General features: G+C 40.6%; 2 protein-coding genes across 5 annotated transcripts in view; both read right to left on the reverse strand.

The window, feature by feature from the left end:
- bmpr1bb (bone morphogenetic protein receptor, type IBb) overlaps positions 1-2,892 on the reverse strand; it is a 46,602-nt gene extending 43,710 nt beyond the window's left edge. For all 3 annotated transcript variants that reach the window (XM_044012121.1, XM_044012122.1, XM_044012120.1), the window contains exon 1: positions 2,711-2,892. The gene's annotated coding sequence lies outside the window, so the exon portion shown is untranslated. The remainder of the gene's footprint in view (positions 1-2,710) is intronic.
- A 1,250-nt stretch (positions 2,893-4,142) lies between these two features.
- pdlim5b (PDZ and LIM domain 5b) overlaps positions 4,143-20,615 on the reverse strand; it is a 34,344-nt gene continuing 17,871 nt past the window's right edge. Inside the window, exons 4-13 of one of the 2 annotated variants that reach the window (XM_044012252.1) lie at positions 16,654-16,681; positions 13,942-13,964; positions 12,673-12,827; positions 11,905-11,932; positions 9,460-9,632; positions 7,463-7,643; positions 7,182-7,362; positions 5,770-5,890; positions 5,566-5,681; positions 4,143-5,284 (exon numbers count right to left, since the gene is read on the reverse strand). In XM_044012252.1, the coding sequence (XP_043868187.1) occupies positions 5,195-5,284; positions 5,566-5,681; positions 5,770-5,890; positions 7,182-7,362; positions 7,463-7,643; positions 9,460-9,632; positions 11,905-11,932; positions 12,673-12,827; positions 13,942-13,964; positions 16,654-16,681 (1,096 nt within the window). In that variant the 3' untranslated portion in view covers positions 4,143-5,194. Of the gene's footprint in view, positions 5,285-5,565; positions 5,682-5,769; positions 5,891-7,181; positions 7,363-7,462; positions 7,644-9,459; positions 9,633-11,904; positions 11,933-12,672; positions 12,828-13,941; positions 13,965-15,854; positions 16,361-16,653; positions 16,682-20,615 lie in introns of both variants that reach the window. The other variant, XM_044012251.1, reaches the window with a different exon arrangement.

Below are 20,615 nucleotides of genomic sequence, written 5' to 3' on the forward strand. Positions count from 1 at the left end.
TGTAAAGACATCAAAACTAGAAAAACTCTATATAAATACAATACAGACCATAATACCAATTCTTCTTCATCTTGTGATTTGGTAGTAACGATCAACAAATATAGTTAGAGGAACTGTACTGCAGTAAAAGTGAAAGTTGCTGGTAATATAAATAACAAAGTAAAGAATAGATATGTGAATATTGTACTTAAGCAACAAAGTATTTGTACTTCGTTACATTACAACACTGTCGAGATAATTATCAGTCAATGATAACTTTCATAAAAAATGACAAAGCCCTCTAGACTCATCTGTTTAAAAGAAGACACACACTAAGAACACACTAATCATCAGTTGCATCATTTTCTTCAGCCGGTATATTTCCATACCCACTAGCCACGAGTGAGCCAATAGATATTTAAATTAAAAACCTTACCCTGTCTGAATTAAGATCAGTCAATAGAGCTCCTCTGTGAGGACTCACTATGCAAGATGAATACTGGTGAATACAGATGCTGACGTAAACGTCAGGACATCGGTGATGATGTCACGCGCACGCGGTCAAGCTCGCTGATCCACTGCAGAGCACAGAGAAGTTCTGTGTCACACATGCAACAGTCAAATATTACAAATGATCCAATGCCAATGCAGACATTACACACACAGCAGGTGTAAAAAAATGGTTACACGTCATTACAATTTGACTCCACTGTGTACATCTTTATACAATCTTTAAACAATTGTGGAAGTTAAGAAAACAGTCTCGGTTCATTTGGCAGTGCACGTGTACATCACACGATCCTCATCACCAGATTCAATTTAGCCAGTTTCTCATGGAATGGACAATTTAGCTTTTATATGAGGGGTATATGAGTTAGTGTGTTACATATAATAGTATACTTTGGAAAACTTAAGCATGGTTTACACATTGTTTTGATGGGAATAGCAGGGAACAGAGAAAATCTGTAGAGAGGACCCAACTGAAATAAATCAATAACATTCGTACAATTTGCTGTACTTCTGCTGTATCTTTTTATTCTTGTGTGCATAAAAGGCAACAGCACAGCATGCGGCTGCACAGCGGTGTAGGGTATTTTCTTTTTTTTAAATAGCTGCCTGACAGCATGGTCAACCACTGAAAGTATTCCAAATATAGCAAACAATATGAATTTCATTGATTTCCTTGACTTGGACTTACAGGGAAACCAAACATCATCTCTGCTGTTGCCATTCATTGCAAACAGGCAGCGCACTGTGTGCTGTGTACCCTCTCTTACACAGTCAAATTAAAGGGTATACTAAGGATTTTTAAAGATGAAATAAACGACACTGAGCACTGTCCCAAGTTTTAAAAAGTAAGGTTCACTGCTAATTTCACTGCTAATAACTATGCAAGTGGTGGGAAGATGAATGCATGTTGTAGCGCTGCATCAAATGGTGCACTGCAGTGGATTTGACGCGGGTGTGAATGCCAATTAAACACATCCAAGTAACACCCTCATCGCCAACGTTAAAATACAGTGGTGTAAAGTGAGTAACGGACATTTCACAGATTTACTCCCAATAAGTCAAGTTTCTCTCTCATCATCCTCCTCTTCCTCACACACTGGTATAGTGAACTTAGATTAAGATGGAGCGAGCGATAAAGTGACTGTAGTAATTGTTCTTTAATTTACTATTATATATTTTATCCACCGCTCTGATCACATATGGTATATACAGTAGAACATTATTCCTGAGTACCACCGGAGGAAACTCGGGTACAACTGGTGGTACACGAACCAGTTTGAGGACCAAGGGACTAGAGCAGCGATCTCAAACACGCGGCCCGTTTGGCCCCATTTGCGGCCCCCCAATCAATTTCATGTGGCCCTCCACTTAATATCAAGTTGTATCATAAACACATGTTTTTATTGTGGACATTTATTGTTCCATATAAAAACAGCCATTTTTATTATGATTATTATTATATGAAATATCATAATGAATAACAATTTTTGTGACATAATTATGGAATGTTGTGTCAAAAAGTTTTGGGGACTTTTTTGTCACTTCACTGGACAAGATGCCGAGTGGCCCCCAGGTCATTTGAGTTTGAGACTCCAGGACTATATGAAACCCCCTAACTGTACATGAGTACAAACAAAAAAACTGTACTCTCCCTTTAAATTACTCTGGCAAATCTTAAAGACCACAACCTAATAAATACTATTCTTTAAGATAAGATAAGATAATATAAGATAATGATGCGAAAAGGCTACATGTTTCTACAATACAACAGCTCAATAATGATCAAATAATTGATCAAAACATCCATGAACTCATCTGTATCTTATCTTAACACAGTTAACCAGCGTTTACTTGGCTTTAGATGAGGCAACAAGATGCACTAAAAGATTCAAGCACCTATTACTGATAAGCATCACCATCATCACCATAGATTCCACCAGTAACTCGGCTCCTGCTGCTGCTGCTGCTGTTGTTGTTTTTGCTGCCAGCGCTGACAAGCAAACACTGGGTTTGAATCATAATGAGCAGCAGCAGTATCATCAGCAGTGTCATCAGCAGTATCATCAGCAGTAACGGCAGTAGCAGCTCGGTAAACAAATCAATGTATCCACTGAGGCGGAGAGACTCATAAACACAACAACCGTAAAACACTCCGACCCCATCAGCATCGTCGCTGCCGCTCAAACTGCGCTGCGTTCTGATAGAAGAAGAGTAAACTCACCGTCTTCTTCTTGCTTTCCAACCATACGGTTCCTGTTTGCCGTGACAGGAGAAAGCCCGGCAGTCAGTGCTCTCCTTTATTTGCAAGTGTCCGCCAATGTCTTCTTGTGTCAGAGTTTTCCAAGTGTAGCACGGACTTTTCTCCTCTCTCTCTCCTCAGCTGAGGCTGATTGAAAAAGTCTCTTGTCGACCTGCGCACAGCAGCGCCCACCTCCGGCGGCCTGGAGAAGTGCACATTAGGAACAACCTAATGATGGAACACTGCTTAACCCTGTTGCCTGTTATTAAATAAACAATTACTAAAACCGAATATCACTGTAATACAGTCTACGGTGTGAATATAAAGAATAAACCTTTTTTTTTTTTAAAACAACACACTAAAAGGATGTGTAAGAAAGAAAGAAAGCATAGTGTTAGCTTAATGCTCGTATGTTGATACATTGATTTTTCTATTTGTTTGAATGAAAGTTAATTAATTCCTAAATTATGTTTATGTACAGAGAACAGAACAGCACAGAACTGTAAATCAGGGGTCTCTAACTCAAACAACATGTATATAATAAGTGTCCAATCAAAATCATATCACAATATTCCATCACGATAACGCAATAACGATATTTATGATGACGTTTCACAGAATTTCAAAGTAAAGGCACTTGTTATGATATGGAGCGATGCGCAGTTCACAACAATAATAATAACAATTTAAATCAAAAATGATATAACATTTGAACATATAAATCTACTTATTTTTATTAAAAAATATTGCTTCCTGTTCATGACAACATAACAACAACATAACAATCATATTTAGTATTATATTCTGTGTGTAAGCTAGCCACAGGGGAAGGAGTTCTCAGTATAACTTGATATTGAAGGGCGGGACGCAAAAAATTTAGTCGGGGGCCACTTGTGGTCCGAGTGCCGCGAGTTTGAGACCTCTGCTGTGAATGGACAATGAATGAATGAATGCATCCAAATGCAGGTCCCTAATAGTGATAATAGAGTAGCCAAATTTTCCCTTGTTATTCAGTCAATAATATTTGTATATAAAACCTTTAATGAAAGAGCAATGGAACTCAAAGTGCTTCACATGATGTGCAACAAACCCTTTTAACACCACCAATAATAAAGCAAATAAAACAAGAGCCCATCAATCTCAACATTCTGCAATGAGGAAAGGACATAAAAGCTAATGATCAGGAATAAAAATAAAAGAGAAGAAGAATATATAACTAATGAAAATGCAGGGAGTAAAAAAAAGCTAAAAAGCTTTTTCATGAAAAAGAGTGTGTTGAAGAAAGAGTGTGTTGAAGAAAGTAAATTAAATGCAAAATAAAAGTATTAAAGTATAAAATACAATGATAAGGACTTACAATACTGAGTAAAATCCCTCAGCCATTAAAAACAAGATAAGATTTATACACCACAGCTTTGATTGTGGTCACTGTTGAACCCTTTTATTTGAAATGAAAGGAAAGCCGTGCTTGTTTATGCCTAATCCAATGAGAGGATAAACAAATAACAACCACTCTTATACATAGAAAGTGTGCAAAGGCAAAAGGGCAATAAAAAGCTTACAACTGATTTCTGGAAGCATATATTAAAATAGTTTTGTGTTAAGAGACTGAAGTCTGCCCAAAAAATAAAAGATGACCAGAAAAAAACATGAACAGATCCTGATAAAGACAGTTTGGCATACACACTGCATCAAAAGTTGAAAAAATATATATATAAAATAATAAAAAGACATTAGCTTAGATCTGATCAGCACAAAATTAATTCCATTTGTCAGGAATGATGAATTCAGCACATTTTCACATGGTTACTCACGATAAGACAAGCATGTCATGCTGGTTGTTATCACTATTAGATCTGTCTTTTCAATCACAGGCTGAATTTAATCCTTTACCAATGAGTGCATTCATTTACTGGGAGTCGTTAAATACCACATTCATTTAGAAGAATTCAAAATATTAATAGCCAAATACAATTTTATTCTGAAGGCCCCAATGCCTTTAAATTTTGAATCTCGTTGAATGTAAGGTGACTGCTCACAAATAAATATACTTAAAATCTTAAATAATCCTAATTTCTAGATCTTGCATGTGCATGACACAGATGTAGTACATTTCTAATGATGTTTAAATATGTGACCCCTGAGGGGTTCAGTAGGTCATTGCCGTAAACACGTATTCTACAAAGAGCTGAACGTTTCACCCGCATAAATGAAAACAAATCCATGTGATACAAATCCACTCACACGGATACAGAACTGGAGGAAAAGGGGGCGAACAGTGTATTCAAATGTACACCTGCATTATCATCCCAAAAAGAGCTAATGAATACACAAGAATAACGCCTAAAGTGGAGCCTCTGACCCAAAGTTATTTCAACAGAATACAGAGTAATCAGATTTTGTTGAGATTTAATATCTGAAGGACATGTGAATCGCTGTAAACGGACACCAGAGCTTGACCCCAGGTCAGACATTGACAGTGTGGGCGTGCTTCTTGCACAAAGGCTTGTCCTTTTTGGAAAAGAACGGCTGACCTTCCAGATTAGTCGAGCAGACCTGAGGAAAGACATAAAGATACAGAGGACAGAGTTGTTATTATAACTATTATAAATATTTCCTGGTAACTCTTTCTCAATTATGTCATGTGACCACATTTCATTGGTCAACTGAGCTGGTATAGTTGATGAGACACATGTTGCCGTCTATTTAAGATTATTAAGTTTAACTTCTTCTTTCCTTGTTTCTCCTGTTTTCCAAGAACACGTGACTAAACTATCAAAACAAACTATCCTTTGTTACACTGTGGATGTCACCTGAGCAACCTTCTTTGCACCTACCGTGCACACGAAGCAGGTGTCGTGCCAGGTGAATCCCAGGGCGTCCAGGAACTTGTCGCCTGCCTCGATGGGGAACTCACAGCCGTGGCAGTTGGTCCCAAACAGGTTGTAGTAGTCTGAGTATTGACAACAGAAAGTATTATTAGCATTTCTGCACCCAGGGTTCGCCTTCACGATGTCACTTTTTGGGACTTCCTGCAGTACCTTTTTCACAGTATGGCAGTCCGTCCTCCATGTGAAACGTGTTGCCCCTGATCGGCTGTTGGCAGGCAGTGCAGACAAAACAATACACGTGCCAGGATTGTTTTAGGGCGTTCATGACCTCCTGCAGAGAAAGCATATTGAGAAACAGCATGTTGAGGTTAATATTTTTTGATTCTAGAATGATCTAGGTTTCTTTTTTTTGTGATTTGAACATTCAAACCTTCAGCCTGTGAGGATTCTTTTATGGCTCATACTTATATATAAGATGCAGTGTTGGACAGGTTCTTTAAAAAGCTTTTTTTTTTTCCACTATGATCATGGAACAAGACTTTCAGTCCGCCCCGGAGAGAATCTGGCAAACTCGAGATCTATCCTGAATATCTCATGGCTCTGAATGTTGTGGATGACACATCACTGCAACATTGTGTAGACAATAGACTGGGGTGGTTTTGCCTATCCTCAAGAAAGGGGGCTATAGGGTGTGCTCCAATTATAAGGGGATCACACTCCTCAGCCTCTCTGAGAAAGTCTACACCAGGGTATAGGAGAGGAGAGTCCAGCTGTTAGTCAGACCTTGGATTCAGGAGGAAAATTCCGTGACCCTGGGTCAGACCCGGGACTCACTGGAGAGATTACATCTCTCCGCTGGCTTGGGATCCTTCCAGAGAAGCTAGTGGAAGTGGCCGGGGAGAGGAGTGTCTGCAGATGATGATTATGAAGTGATGTACAACAAGTTTCTTTTGGAGGTGAATCCACTGTACTGCAGAACTACAAACATGGCAGCGTCTCAAAGCAACAAAAAGTCACGCTCCTAACTTTTGTGTTTTCTGAATGTGACTTTTTTTAACATAATAACTTTTGTAAATGGGGCTACACGGTGGTGTAGTGGTTAGCACTCTCGCCTTGCAGCGAGAAGATCCGGGTTCGAGCCCCGGTTGGAACAAGGGCCTTTCTGCATGGAGTTTGCATGTTCTCCCCGTGTGTGCATGGGTTCTCTCCGGGTTCTCCGGCTTCCTCCCACAGTCCAAAAACATGCAATGTGGGGATTAGGTAAATTGGACATTCTAAATTGACCGTAGGAGTGAGTGTGAGAGTGAATGGTTGTTTGTCTCTATCTGTGTGTGGCCCTGCGATGGACTGGCGAACTGTCCAGGGTGTACCCCGCCTATCGCCCCATGTAGCTGAGATTGGCACAGCACCCCCCGCGACCCTCTCGTGGAGGATAAAGCGGTTAGATGATGATTGACTGACTTTTGTAAATTGTAATCCCTTCCACTACTTGTTACTGGGTGAAGTAATAGTATAAAAAGAGTAACACATTACTGCCCAACGCTGATGTTAAACCTTATTAGGTTCTATAATTAACTTCACTACAGTGGATGAAGTTGTGTACGTTAGGCGTTACAACTCACCCCAAGAATCTTCTGGTTGCAGCGGGAGCAGGTCGGGGCGAAGAACTGCTCGTAGCAGCTTCCGCAGTACACCTGGCCTCTCTCCTCCACAAATCCATGCTCGACCAGGGAGGAGTGGCAGTGAGCACAGTTGAATTCCTCAGGGTGCCATGACATGCCCATGGCCACAAGGAACGGGCCCCTGGTGAGAAGAAACAAGGGACAGGTGATCCCTGGGAATCTATTATTGTAAATTAAAGACCAAATATCTGCACAGTCTGATTTTAGAGCATTATTTTTACCTGATGACATTATTGCACTTGTTGCACATTGGGGTGCGTGTTCCGGCTGGGATGTGCTCAGCCTGCTGCATAAGAGAGTTGAGGTCCTCTGGATGTGGCTGTGGAGTGGGGCGGTCCGGACCTCTTGGAGCAGGGCCAGTGACTTTGCCAAATGAAGGAGCTGCTCCACCCTTTGGAAAACCTAAACCAGAGGGGTACAATAATAGGTCATTACTTTAACGGCACTGCATGAATGTGCTCCATTAAACCGTTAAACCAAAATAATGTTCCCCCAATTGAAAATGAGTGAACAATCAAGTAAACCACTAAATAATCCTGCCTGAATTCTGTTTTATTTTAACCCTGTACTGAAAAAGGGACAGATTTGCTTTCTCCCTCCGCAGGGAATAACACTGATACCCAGAAAATAATAAAATAATCCCCCACTCTCTTCCTTTTATTACGTGAAGAGGATGAAGAATATTTCCTATTGCAGTGCAAAGAGACTTTCAGGATGGAGGTCAGTGGTGGTGATCCTCAGAGGGACTATTAAGGAAGACGGCGATTGGGACAAAGACAAAATTGAAAGAAACCCATATAATTAAAGCCTTGGGGGGTCAAAGGAGAAGTGCTCCCAAAACAGTGAACAGAATAAACGGAGGGGGTCAATGGCCAGAAACTAAGAAGTGGTGGGAATTAACTGAGGTTGAGTTGGTGAGCAATTGCAAGTTAGGTTTTATAATCTTAAAATAATTTACTGACATATAATTACTGTATTTAAAGTGTATTTAAAGACCCGCTCATGCCATTCACAGGCCACTTAGCTCTTATACATGGTATATTAAAAATCTGAAAGCACTTGAAATGTTAAAACTCTCTGATCATTGTTGTTTCATGGGCTATTTTCATTCATTGTAAGGTAAATGGGGTATTTTTACACACAACTATATTCATTAGTATTCCAAGTATTCCATACTTGCTGGAATACTTGCTATAAACTACTGGAAATATAAAATGTGGCCATGGGCCTCTTACTAAGTTATACAAAATGTATATGTTAGTATACCCTGGTGTCTTTTGCACTTTTATGACAATAGAAAATAGAAAAGCAGCACAAAGTGTTTGTATCATGCAACCATAATAGGATCAGAAAATTCTGGAACTTGTTTTCCAGATATTAAACAGACAATTATCCATACCACTTCTTTCCATTTAAATTACTAGAATACAAACACTATTCTCCAGTGGCATCATATGTAGTGTCATATCTGTGTGATCTACATCTACGTGTGAGTCGGTCGTCGCTGTATGAGGAAGAGAAAGTGATCACAGCAGGACTGTAAATGACTGTCAGTATTGAATGAATTGAGTTCACTATACAAACTCCTCTTTACAGATTGAATCACATCAAGTGTTTCTTTTTATCACGTCTGCTTTTGTCGAATATGTAATGACCAAAAAGGGGTCATTCACGTCTAATTCTAAGGTCACTTACCACTGCCCTGTTCCACATGGTCGACACAAAATACAAGTTTGTTTACTTGGACCGCAGCACATCTGACGTTAATCTGATGAACAAAACTGCCAACTGAGAACCACTTGTGCCCTCTTCTACTCTTTTTCCTGAGGCGCCATTACACAGCCATTTATGAAAAGGGCCTCTCGAGAAACACATTAAGGCACATGAGTGTATCTGTTGATAAGTGAAAAACTGTGTCCTGGTAGTTAGTGCTCATAATTGCCCTTAAATGATGCCTTTCAGTCAATATTTATCCTGACCACCGCAGGGATTGCTACAAGTATGAATCCACTTAGCTACAGCAATCTTAGAATAAGCAAATCATAAGAGCTCATTAACTGTACACAGAGCTTATAACCTTATATGACTTGGATTCAGGTAATCATCCTGCATTGGATGTTACCGCTGAGCAGCAGATAGAGGAGAGTTGCTGCCCTCTCTTGGCTAAAAGAAGTAACTACACATAAGAACATGTACTTCTAAGAAAATGCAACCCTACCTCCCAGACCTCCTGGACCTCCTGGCTGATACAAGGGCTTGTTCTGTGCCGCAGGGCTCACGAAAGTGGACCCAGGGACAACGTTGCCGTTCCTGGGTGCTGCCGCCGATTTGGAGTACGTCTTTGCTGCAGGCGACGTGTGGGCCGTGGGAGTGGATTTGTCAAGTGCCTCACTAAGAAACAGACATACATACTTATACATATATATCATAACTCACGACTACACACACACACACACACACACACACACACACACACTCTCTATGAGTAGTAATATATCTTACATAGAGACTTGTCATCTTGATTCATTTTGGAAAAAAGTCGACCAAGATTCAAGATTCCTGCTCGCTTGTGCGTCAAGGTTTAAAAGTTAAAAATGTTTCCAAACAACTTGCTCCATAAGGTTTTTAAGCTACTGTCATACGGGGGACAATTCCAGGTGATGATATCGCCATAGTGTCTATTATATAACCAGCTTGCCCTCAAACATTACCCTTCATTTGATGATTTGGCAGCAGGAGATAACTTGTGTGAGCTCAGTGAGGGTTTATTACCTTTTTTTTTTTTCTCCCCCTGGAAAAGAAGAAGTAGAGGCACTGCTGCAAAAATAGTGGTGTATTTTCCAATATGGCAGCATAAAGTTTTAAGAGCCACAATATATTTGAGGAGAAAATGAGCAGTGCAAGTATTTCTGCTCAACAATTTCACCGCTTTCATTTCAAGTTGACGACCTCCTGTTGGGCAGCAAAGTGTCTCAGACACAGGGAAACACTGGTGTATTGTTGCATGTGTTGTGTTTCTCAACAGGTTATGATACGATTGAATACTTTGACAATCCGGCACATAACAAGCTGCTTCTCATATTAAACTGTATTTTATTGAATATTAATTGGGTTTTTTTCTTGCTACAAAATAATGTATATTAAAAACCACAGATTCAAGGTTATGTTTTATCGTGTTTTCTTCCACTTATGCAGTCTTGTTGCACACTAATTAGAAGCATACTGGGATTATATTGGGGATATAATATAATAACATTGACCAAATCTATTAAATTATACAATATCATGCACTGATTTTATACAGTATCGAGCATCTATGATTGTATTATTTATGTAAAAAAAAGGGCACTCATTGGACTCACAAGAGTTTTCGTCGTCATTCATTATCTCACTTTGTTTACTGTTTTCTGTAAAGGAAGAAGGAGAGAAGGAAGGAAGGAAGGAAGGAAGGAAAGAGATAGGCAGAAGCAGCAGTAGGCAAATGAAGTTTATTGAGATCAAATCATTAAAGATTGACAAACTATTTATGTTAGTATAGAAAATAGAGGCAAACATGCACAGAAAAATGAAGTTACAGGTCACAGATCAAGTGGAGGGAAAGGAACTCAGAGGCTCAGAAACAAGGAAAAGTACACGACAATAATATAATATGTAGCGTGAAACAATCAAAAGTACAAATAGAGGATACGATTCTTTACAACACTGTTTGTTTACTGGTCATTAACCTTTTTTCTCCTATGTCTAAACTTTGGAATTGGACATTTATGGAGACTGTGTTCTCACAGTCGACATAAGAAGGCAGCGGCAAAATAAAATAAATAAAACAATAACAAGAACAGAGCACACTTTTCTTTTTTTTTCACAGTTACACGTTAAGCAATCGCGCTGAAATGTCATGATGCCAATCTCTCAGCTTGTTGTACTGGCGTCCTACAACCTCTGGGTCCACCTTGTTTGCTCTGAGATTTCCCAGAAGACGAGATTAAAAGGGAGAAAGGAAAAGAAAAGAAAAGACGGTAGAAACATTAAAGTAGGAGATGAGGAGGCAGAGGAAGAGATGAAGGAAAAAAAAAAACAGCAGGTCACAGAAAACACACAGCTGGGAGTAAAGATGAAATCAGACAGTTTCCTTTTTGCAGATGTGTGTTACATTACAAACCAAAGAGGTTTTCTTTAGGGGCAGCGCATTGAATTAAACCTCACAAATGAACAGGAATCTCCTTCTGGCATAGCCGCTATTACCCACAATCCCACATAATTACCCCCAGTTTCCAGTGAGTGACACACTGATTATTTGGGGATCTCATTTGGAGGCCATACCATGTTTACAGCAGAGAAGAAATCAGGGTGAGACTCAGAGGAGCAGTAGCCATTACGGCATAGGACGAGTCTACGGTCATCTCTGCTAAGCCATGTTCCTCGGTGCGGTCTGTCCAAATTTAGCCTTAAATTAAGTGCAATGCTGCAGGATCGTAAGATAAGGGAAATCGGGACTTAACTTTGAACCACTCGGACTAAATAGAAATGCTTACACTAGCATTCAGAGCGCCAAGTCTCGCTTGAAAATAATTAGAACTGTAACTCCACTATTGATAAAACAGATGTATTACATAGAGAAGACAAAAGAGAAAGACAGACAGACTCACAAACACAAACCACTTACTTCTTCCCACTGTTCTCTGGAACTTGCTCTGTAACAATGAAAATAAAAAGACCAATAAAAATGTAAGAAATGTCCCATTTGCAGATTTCTTCTAGAGGCATGTCAATCTCTCCTCTAAATTATTCTTGTCGTCATAAGAACTGAACGACTGTAACAGTGACTTATCTGCAATATTGTTCACAGCTGCAGAGAGAGCGGTGCACAGTGAATGCATTAAAAATGCAGATTACAAACACCACAAAGGCCCCGGTAACGGAATGAAGAGAGGTGAAAGACAAATCTCTCATCTTTCTTCAGTCTAATAAATGAGCAACCGTTAAAATGTCACTTTGCATCAGCCGAACAGTAGCTGCAGCTACGCACGCACGCACGCATTTAAGGATGGAGCGCGGCCCAAAGCCGCAGCCTTCTCATGTAACCGTCTGTGTCACTTACAGTCAAAACAGAAATATAAAAGATTCATGGAGTCCAACGCTGATGAAAACTCGATTCTATTATTTAAAGGAACTGTGAAATCACTATAATCTACAGAGGGTTTAGGGTTTTTCAATAAAATAATGTGATTATAAAAGAGGGAAAATAATAAAAGTCAGTTATAAAGGAGAGATTAGACTAAGGAGGGTATTTATTTTGGATAAATATGTGAAGTACTCTGGCTTAAAGTGATTTAAAAGCTTTATAAATCTGAGCCTGACAACACTCAGCATGTTATTATTTTATAAGAAATAAGACGAAGTAGTGTTTTGTCTGACCAAAGTTGGTACACACCGTTTTCAGTGCCAGTGAGCTGGGCCAGGATACGGAAGGAGCGGGACTGGGAGGTTCCTGTCCGGGGGTGCCAGTCCTCCGTGTCCTCAATCAGACGCTTCTTACTGGCGTCGCTCAGCGGAGACGCGTGGTTCTCAGGCTCAACGGCGGGTTTCCTGTACAGATGGACCAAAAAAAATGATGAAGCTGTTAGAGAAGTAGACAGAAATAAAGTATTCACAGGAAAACAATACACACGTTCCACAAACACACGAATGCATAGCCACACATAGTGTACTAACTGCCGACTGCTTCACATTCAACCAGGGTGCAGCTTGTAGATACACGTTTGACACTTTGACCTAACATCTGTTAGGCTTCACAATTACCTCCTCGGTCTAGGTGTAGGTGGAGTTCTGCAGGCGAGCAATGAGAAGGTGACGAGCAGAGATGCAGAGAGAAACGTAGTCTCATCAGGTGTAGGTATCATTTATAGCACAGTATATACATATATGTATGTATGTATATATACATAATATATAGAAAAAGTGTTCCGTCCTACTTACTTAAGAATTCTGTGAGGCTCACTATTAAGAGAGAAGACCACAGAGTAGAATTCAGCCACATATTAAAGCAGCAGTGGGTACGACTTAAGCAAGTGACGAGCCATTAAATCACTACACCAAAAAATTGGTGAAATTCACATTCCCTGCATAATAATGTGTGTGGGTGTTTGCGGCAGTGACTACATCTCACCACAAGATGTCAGTAATAACAACAGAAAGCTCGCCTTCACCTCTTGATAATAATTAAGAATGCAATATTGTGTTAATGGTTTACACAAACAGCTGAGTTTGAGTCCTGCTCTGAACCGTGATGCAATTAAAAGTCTTGTTTTACTCTTGTATTTGGAGTTTGTTTCAGTAGATTAGTGTTTATTTATGTGCGTGTCAGGTGGGCGGAGGTGAAAGCTGAAGACGGCACAAGTCTGGCTATTCTTGTCCAAAGCTGAACATGTGTAGCTCATAATTTGAAATGCCTTAAGCAAACACACAGTGCTGACACACACAAATGCAGAGCTGTGCCGACAGCGCTGTCCACTCACGGTGTAAAATACACAGAACATGAGTGTGTTGACAATACGAGCCGTTTGGACCCTTGAAATAACGACGTGCTATGAGTGGATGGGAATGAATACATGAGGTCTGCGTGGGTTAGGTCAAAGAGGTGCAAGCAAGCCTTTAGTAATCACAAAGCAGAGACGAGTTTATGATCGTTCACAGCACTAACTTGACGTCTGTGTCTTCTTCCTCCTGTTGGCAGAGACAAGGGTAAAAGGGAAAAGAACTGAAGTGAAGTGAAGGAAGGAAAAAAAAAAAGACAAGATGGAGAAAACAGTCCCGACACACATGCTCTTCCACCGAAAAAGGCCCTTCTGAGAGGATGTGTGGGTAGAAAACCACAGAAATCTCCCAGAGACGGCGTGCAGGTCAAAGAAACAAACGCACACATGCAGAGACAAATGCACTCCACTTCATAAATGACAGGCCGAGGTTTCATGTGAGAGGGAGAGAACACAGCAATTGTTTGACAGTGGCGTCAAACAAAAACAATAAAATGTAAAACTTCTGAATTAAAATATCGGAAAACAAGGAGACTGATGTTATGTATTTTGCTTTGTAGTGTTCTTACATAAAAACTTTAGAATTTAAGCTATAGAAATCACTATTACCATTCAAGGTAAGAGACTATTTAAATGTGGCTGCTTTTTAATGACGTCATCTGCTTTACCCATACAAACAAAGCCTCTATGGAAGGTGAGGAAGGAAATATTTGGGTTGTCTTTTGTTTTTACATTATATTGTGTGGATTAGTTATTGACATTCTAAGTCAACATAAAGATATTGTTTTGACCCCTAGCGGCACAAATGACATATTGTGCTTACATCTACAGATATTGGTGGGGAAAAAGGTGCCTCAGATGTATTAAATGTGATTTTTTTTTTTACCTCAGGTGACAGAAATAAGCAAGGGTGGCACTTAAGCACTTTAAGTTTATTCAGTCGACCGTAACCCGTCAGTGAACCGTAACCACAATGACAGAGCCCGGAGCAGCCAAACTTAGTGCTGTCCCTGGTCCCTTAGAGTGCAGCGCTGCCAGGATCCTGCTAATTAGAAACAAGTGTTACACCAGCTCTGCCTGTCGGGCAGACAGACAGTGTGCTTGGCAGAGCCGTTCACCCGAACGCCAGTTAATGATAGGCAGACAGTAGCATCAGTTAGCGAGTCGTCTAGACTCTGTTCCTTTTCCAATTGCCCTGTGGAAGATGTGAACAAGATGTGCAAGCGTGTCTTGGATCTTCCTCGTGTGCAGCTGTGTGAAAACTTAGGTGATTCAGTATTAGGTCTAAAAAAAAACAAAAAAACAATATGATACACATATTTTGAGGTAAAAATGGGGCAAAGAAAAGCAGAGTGGAGTATCTGATTTTCTGTAATACGAGTACATTCCTTCAGATGAAGAAAATGTCAACTATTATGCGGTGACTGTGGATCACAATTCCTCCTAGACCTGCTCCCCGACAGCACTTGATTATGCCAAAGTAAACATTTTTTTGTGAAAATCATCTGTATGTAAAGTGGCTGCAGAAAGTACTGAGACCTTTTCACTTTCTGGGCACTTGATTGTGTTGTAGGATTATCTTTATATTGCCATGTGTTATCCCCTTAATCTTGACTCAATAACCTGGGCCATTCAGCCATGCTGATGCTGACACTGCGTCAAGACAAGTCCCTGACTGTCCTCGAGTGTCCCGGCCAGAGCTGAGACATAAAACCCATAGCTGTGGAGGAGAGAGACCTAAAGATGGCAGTTCACAGACATTTCTCATCCAGAAGCTTGAGAGAGTTTGCCAGGGTGAACTGAATAAACTCCACAAATCCTGCACAAAGTACACAAAGTTTGTGGGGACTTCACTAAGAAGTAAGTCCCAACTGAATATGGTCTTAAATCACAGGTTTTAGTTTTTGATTTTTTAATAAATTTAGTGAGTTTTTGGCTGTAGATTAAAAGGCACATATGTGGTTGAATTTAAAACTAAATCCACAACAGGATAAAATGTGCAAAAGATTGAAGAGGTGGTCTGCAGACATTGTAAAGCCACTATTTGCTGTATATACCATTTTGAGTTTTTGGTACCTACCCATTAATGGGCTCTGTCAGCCCCTGGCTCTCCAAAAGACCTCGTCTCTGTCCCACTGCAACCTCACAAGCATTGGCATTAGAGTAGAGGTTGATAGGTGTGTTATAGACGGAGGACTGCGGGGCAGCGGGCTGTGAGGAGGGGGCAGTCACTCTGGCTGGGGATGAGGAGTTAGATGAGGAGGAAGAGACAGATGGGGAGGTGAAGGCGGCGCGTCCGGGGCTAGACCTGGGAGCTGAGTTGGCCGGAGTTGAGATTGGGGCGGGTAGAGTGGACCTCAGTGGAAATGGGGGCTGTGGCGGCTGAGAGGGAGCAGCTGGTGTAAAAGCAGACGATTCAGAAGGAATGGAAGCAACTTTGGGGGCCCCGCTCACACTGCTGCCAACCCCGAATGGCCGAGCTGTCTTGTTGTACGCGGGGCTGGACTGACTTGACGGCTTGGTGTATGTGGTGCTTGAAACGGGGTGCGTGATCGGGACAGGCTTAATGATTTCTTGAGGTTCGTCCTGGATAAAGGTGAAGACACACAACATGCACACACACACACACACACACACAGCAAATTCACAATAAATCCATGCATGTAAACCAGCATTCCCAAAAGCACTGCACAATAATCACATCAAAATCAACAGTGTACACACAGCAGCTATATAAATCATATATAAGTCATGCCTGTGACGTCACTTATGCATGCCACACCAAATTTGTGTTGTGACAAACTCTCAGAAGGGCACAGAATTCAGGTACAGTATATTTGAATTAACGTGCAATTTTAAGTGAATGTTTTTCTCCTTACCTTAGGCACTTCATCTTTAGGAGAGGGTCTGTGAAGACAAAGACAACGATGAAATCGCTGCTCACACAACACATTTATAGCACTCATTTGCCATTTTTAAATGAAGTTTCTTCCGGTCTTTCCTTCTCTGTAATATGTCATTTGTTTGTAGGTGTACTTTATTTTCATTCTTTTTTGTCAAAGATTCAATATTGTCACTTGAATGTCACATCGCTGTGTTGCAGCAACATTATTTTGACTCAAAACCAAAAATTAATAAATCAAAGATAACTAAAAGAGCTGAAACAATTACTCGATTCATCGGTTTGAATTTCTTTGCTCCATATAACAAAGAAATCACTAAAAGTGAATCATTTTGGTTTGTGGACAAAACAAGACATTTGAGAACCCCATCATTTCCACATTTAACGTTTTCTGACATTTTATGGACCAAACGATTGCTCGATTAATCGAGAAAATAATCCACAGGTTAATCGATTATAAAAAATAATCATTAGTTGCAGGTCTAGTAACTCAATAGATCCGGGAATGGTATGAAAACTTCCAGTACTAGAACTGTCTTTCACTGCATATTGGAATAAATTTAAATGGAAATGGATAATAACAATTATATGAAATGTGTTAATGTGCTGAAGCATACAAAATGGCCAGTGTGTCTGAAACCACTGTATTTCAGGGTGCGTCTACATGGAAGCTGCTGCTGCTGAGGTGTGACGTAGATTTGGTTTATTTTTTAGTAGCTCGCACAGTTTTATCACCTGTGGGAGACCTTGTGAGGTGGCTTAAATGACTAAAAATGACCCTGTAGTAAAGCGGCAACACTCTGTCAACAGCGTGTCCTATATTTGGTCCTGACATGCAGACAGTGTGTGCCTCAATCCTCATAAAATCCAGAATACAAAAACAAAGAAAAAAAAAAAAGACAGTGAGTCAGCAAGGCTGGTTCCAGACCCTGAGCGAGAGTATGTCTGCTGGCGTCCTTCCTTTCTCTGCCATATTAGGAAAACAGTCAAACTCTCATGCGTTTCCTGACTGAGCTAAAGAGCAACAACTGAGACTTGGACAGGCTCATTATGACAGCGCCCCACCCTGCGACCAGATGTCGATGGCATCCATGCACGTATGTGTTTACAGTTTCCACTTAGCAGTCGATGTGAAATTATTTTCCAGAGAACTTGCGTTATTGGATTAGTTTATGGAGAAAGACAATGCTATGTCAATTGTCAATACAAAATTTAAAAAAGAAATAAATAAAAAACTAAAGTGAAGACAGCACATTTCCTCATAAACAGGAACCCGGTCTGCAATGATGCAGTGCATATCTGCAATCAGTGGCTCTGTGTGGAGTGGATGACAAAAAGCAGCGGCTAAGGTGGTCTCACAAACATCTGCACTGCTCGGCACCTCTGTGTTGTCCTGCTATTATAGAGAGAGAGACAAACACCGTGCAAGTGTGTGGTCTCACAGTCTTGGACAGGACAGTTCTCATGTCTGTTGTCCTCCTAATTTTTCTCCCAGCAGCCTCTGCAACACACTCCCTGTGACTCACCGCACAATGAATGTGACTGGAAACGTAAGAAAAACAAACTTTTGTTTGTTAACCTTCAACAAACGTGTCTTACAGTATTGTCTTTCATGCGTAGGTGTTTAAAAAATGAATAAAAACACATACAAATTGCACTGCAGGTGTTGCATTTCAAAAGAAGCTGTGTATTTTTTCACGTGATGTCATATTGTGTGGTTTCAGTGATCATTTCAAATACAAAAGATGAAATGAGAAGTCTTTTGGTCTTTATTAGACTGCAGCTTGTGTCGTTTGCGAGCACAAAAACATTGCTACTGTTAAAGATCTAGTCATGGCTCTGCTCAGCCTCAAACACACTTCAGCCGCTTCTTAATCTAATCAGGATGTCTTGTTTTATTAGATTACCTCTGCAGATATTAACAAAGTTACCTCAGGGGGTCAAAGTAAGACTATTACAGTATATATATATAAATAAAAACTAATAAACATAAGGAAATTAACGTAAATTAACAGATTAGGTTCACGTGCAAACGTACAGCACTTCACTGTGCACTCACTGTCTTATACACACACACACACACAGCTCCAGAATGATCAAATGAGAAGGTTAACCAGAGAAATATGCTTGAGGTCAAAGCAGATGAACATGTTTCCACCCTGCCCATGTCTCCATGTTTGAGGGGCCAAGAGAAACAATCTGGCATATGGCATTTGAGTGAATGATGAAATAGCGAAAAGACACCGCTTTCTCACCACAGACACACACACACACACACATGCCTTTACAAGTCAATTCTTTCAACATGGTTGGCATATTGCTTAAATCAGTATCACCTTTCATTTCCCTCGCACTGTCCTCACTTCACTCTTCAGGAGGTGAAAACTGCAAACTTTAATTCCGTGATCATCATCTAAATATGAGCATCTACCTCTGGCTCTGCTCTTTGCCTCTGATTTTGTTTACTCTTATCACGTCAAACGGGTTCAGGTCATGCTACGATACGCAGCGCACGGTAGAGAGCATCCATCATACATCCTATTGATGGCAAGTGCAGGTTACGTTGTTCCACAACCTTGTCAAACACAATCTGCCCCTCTCTCCCCTCCTCCCTTATATTTAACTGGTGTCATGAATGTTACGACTCTGTGGGAAACACTGTTTTCTCAGATGAAGACGCGAGGAAAAGAAGCGTGAAAAAGAGGAAAAACACGGAGAAATAAAAACATAGGAAAGCAAAACATGACATCCAACAGAGGGAGGCAGAATGAAAAGGGTGTGGAAAATCACCTCTTTTTTTTCTTCTTCTGTTTTTCTGTGCAGCCAGTCTATCCGCTCAGTGGCAAAATTCACAGCTTGTGTCTGGCACACGGCCTCCCCTCCTGCCCCCGCTCTTCCTCTTCACACCGCTCGCTCATATTAAACCAAGAAAAACAATCGCGGAGGAGGGCGTTTGGATTTATTACTGGATAGCGTCAGGTCGGATGGTTTCAGAAAAAGAGAAACAGAAATGTGACTGCTATTTAAAGTGAAGTGGAGTTACATTATGCAACCATAGCAATATCTGGATACTTCCCCTATCAGGTCTATTTCAAGTATGAACCCCACACACTCTCCCATATCAGCAGTTATGTAGCGACATTGTAGTTAAGGCGGACCTCACTGCTTGTCATGATATGAATAAGTGCGCCTGTCATGGCGAGTAAATTGTAGGTTTAATCACAGGTCAAGACGAGGAACACATGGTTTTGCATTTAATTGCGTGCAAAGCAAAACACGTTTCATGGAGTCAAGCTTGATAAATAGAGGCAAGTGAAGAAATGAGGTCGGGTTTCTGGACACGGCATCCATGGCTGAATCAGCTATGTTTTATAATCCAGGTCCAGCCGACGTACTAATCCTCCATCCTTTCTTACTTAACTTCCGACCACCACACCGCATCTGGCTGAGGCAGCCACAGGTCAGTGGGGGGCTCTGTGTTGCAACTGACTGTCCTCCTTTTCACCTTGTTATGATCGTAACTTATGACTTGTTGGGTGTACATATATAAAATGTGTACATTTAACCCACTGACCTGCAGCTGATTCTTATTTAGCTTCAAGAACTGGCCTTTGAATGGGAACTTGGCTTGTGCCCAAAATGGCAACTAGTTCGAGTCCCCGCCAGGTCAAGGACTAGGGGAACCCCTGAGCAAGGTACCCAATACCCATTGCTCATTGCTAATTGGACACTTTAAATTGACCCCAGCTACGGGGGGGGCTAAAAAAAATGGCTATTGAATCCTACAATACAGTAGCAACAGCAGTGACTGCATGATAAACAGATCATCAAATATTAAGAAGAGAAATAGAAAGAGAGATTATGAATTTAACCTAACTTCAATCTTAAACTATTCACCTAAGCCTCATGTGTCCTTGGATCTCTCTCCCTCTTGCATTC

Source organism: Solea senegalensis, linkage group LG21 (genome assembly GCF_019176455.1).
Source record: "Solea senegalensis isolate Sse05_10M linkage group LG21, IFAPA_SoseM_1, whole genome shotgun sequence".
In the NCBI taxonomy this organism is placed as follows: Eukaryota; Metazoa; Chordata; class Actinopteri; order Pleuronectiformes; family Soleidae; genus Solea; species Solea senegalensis.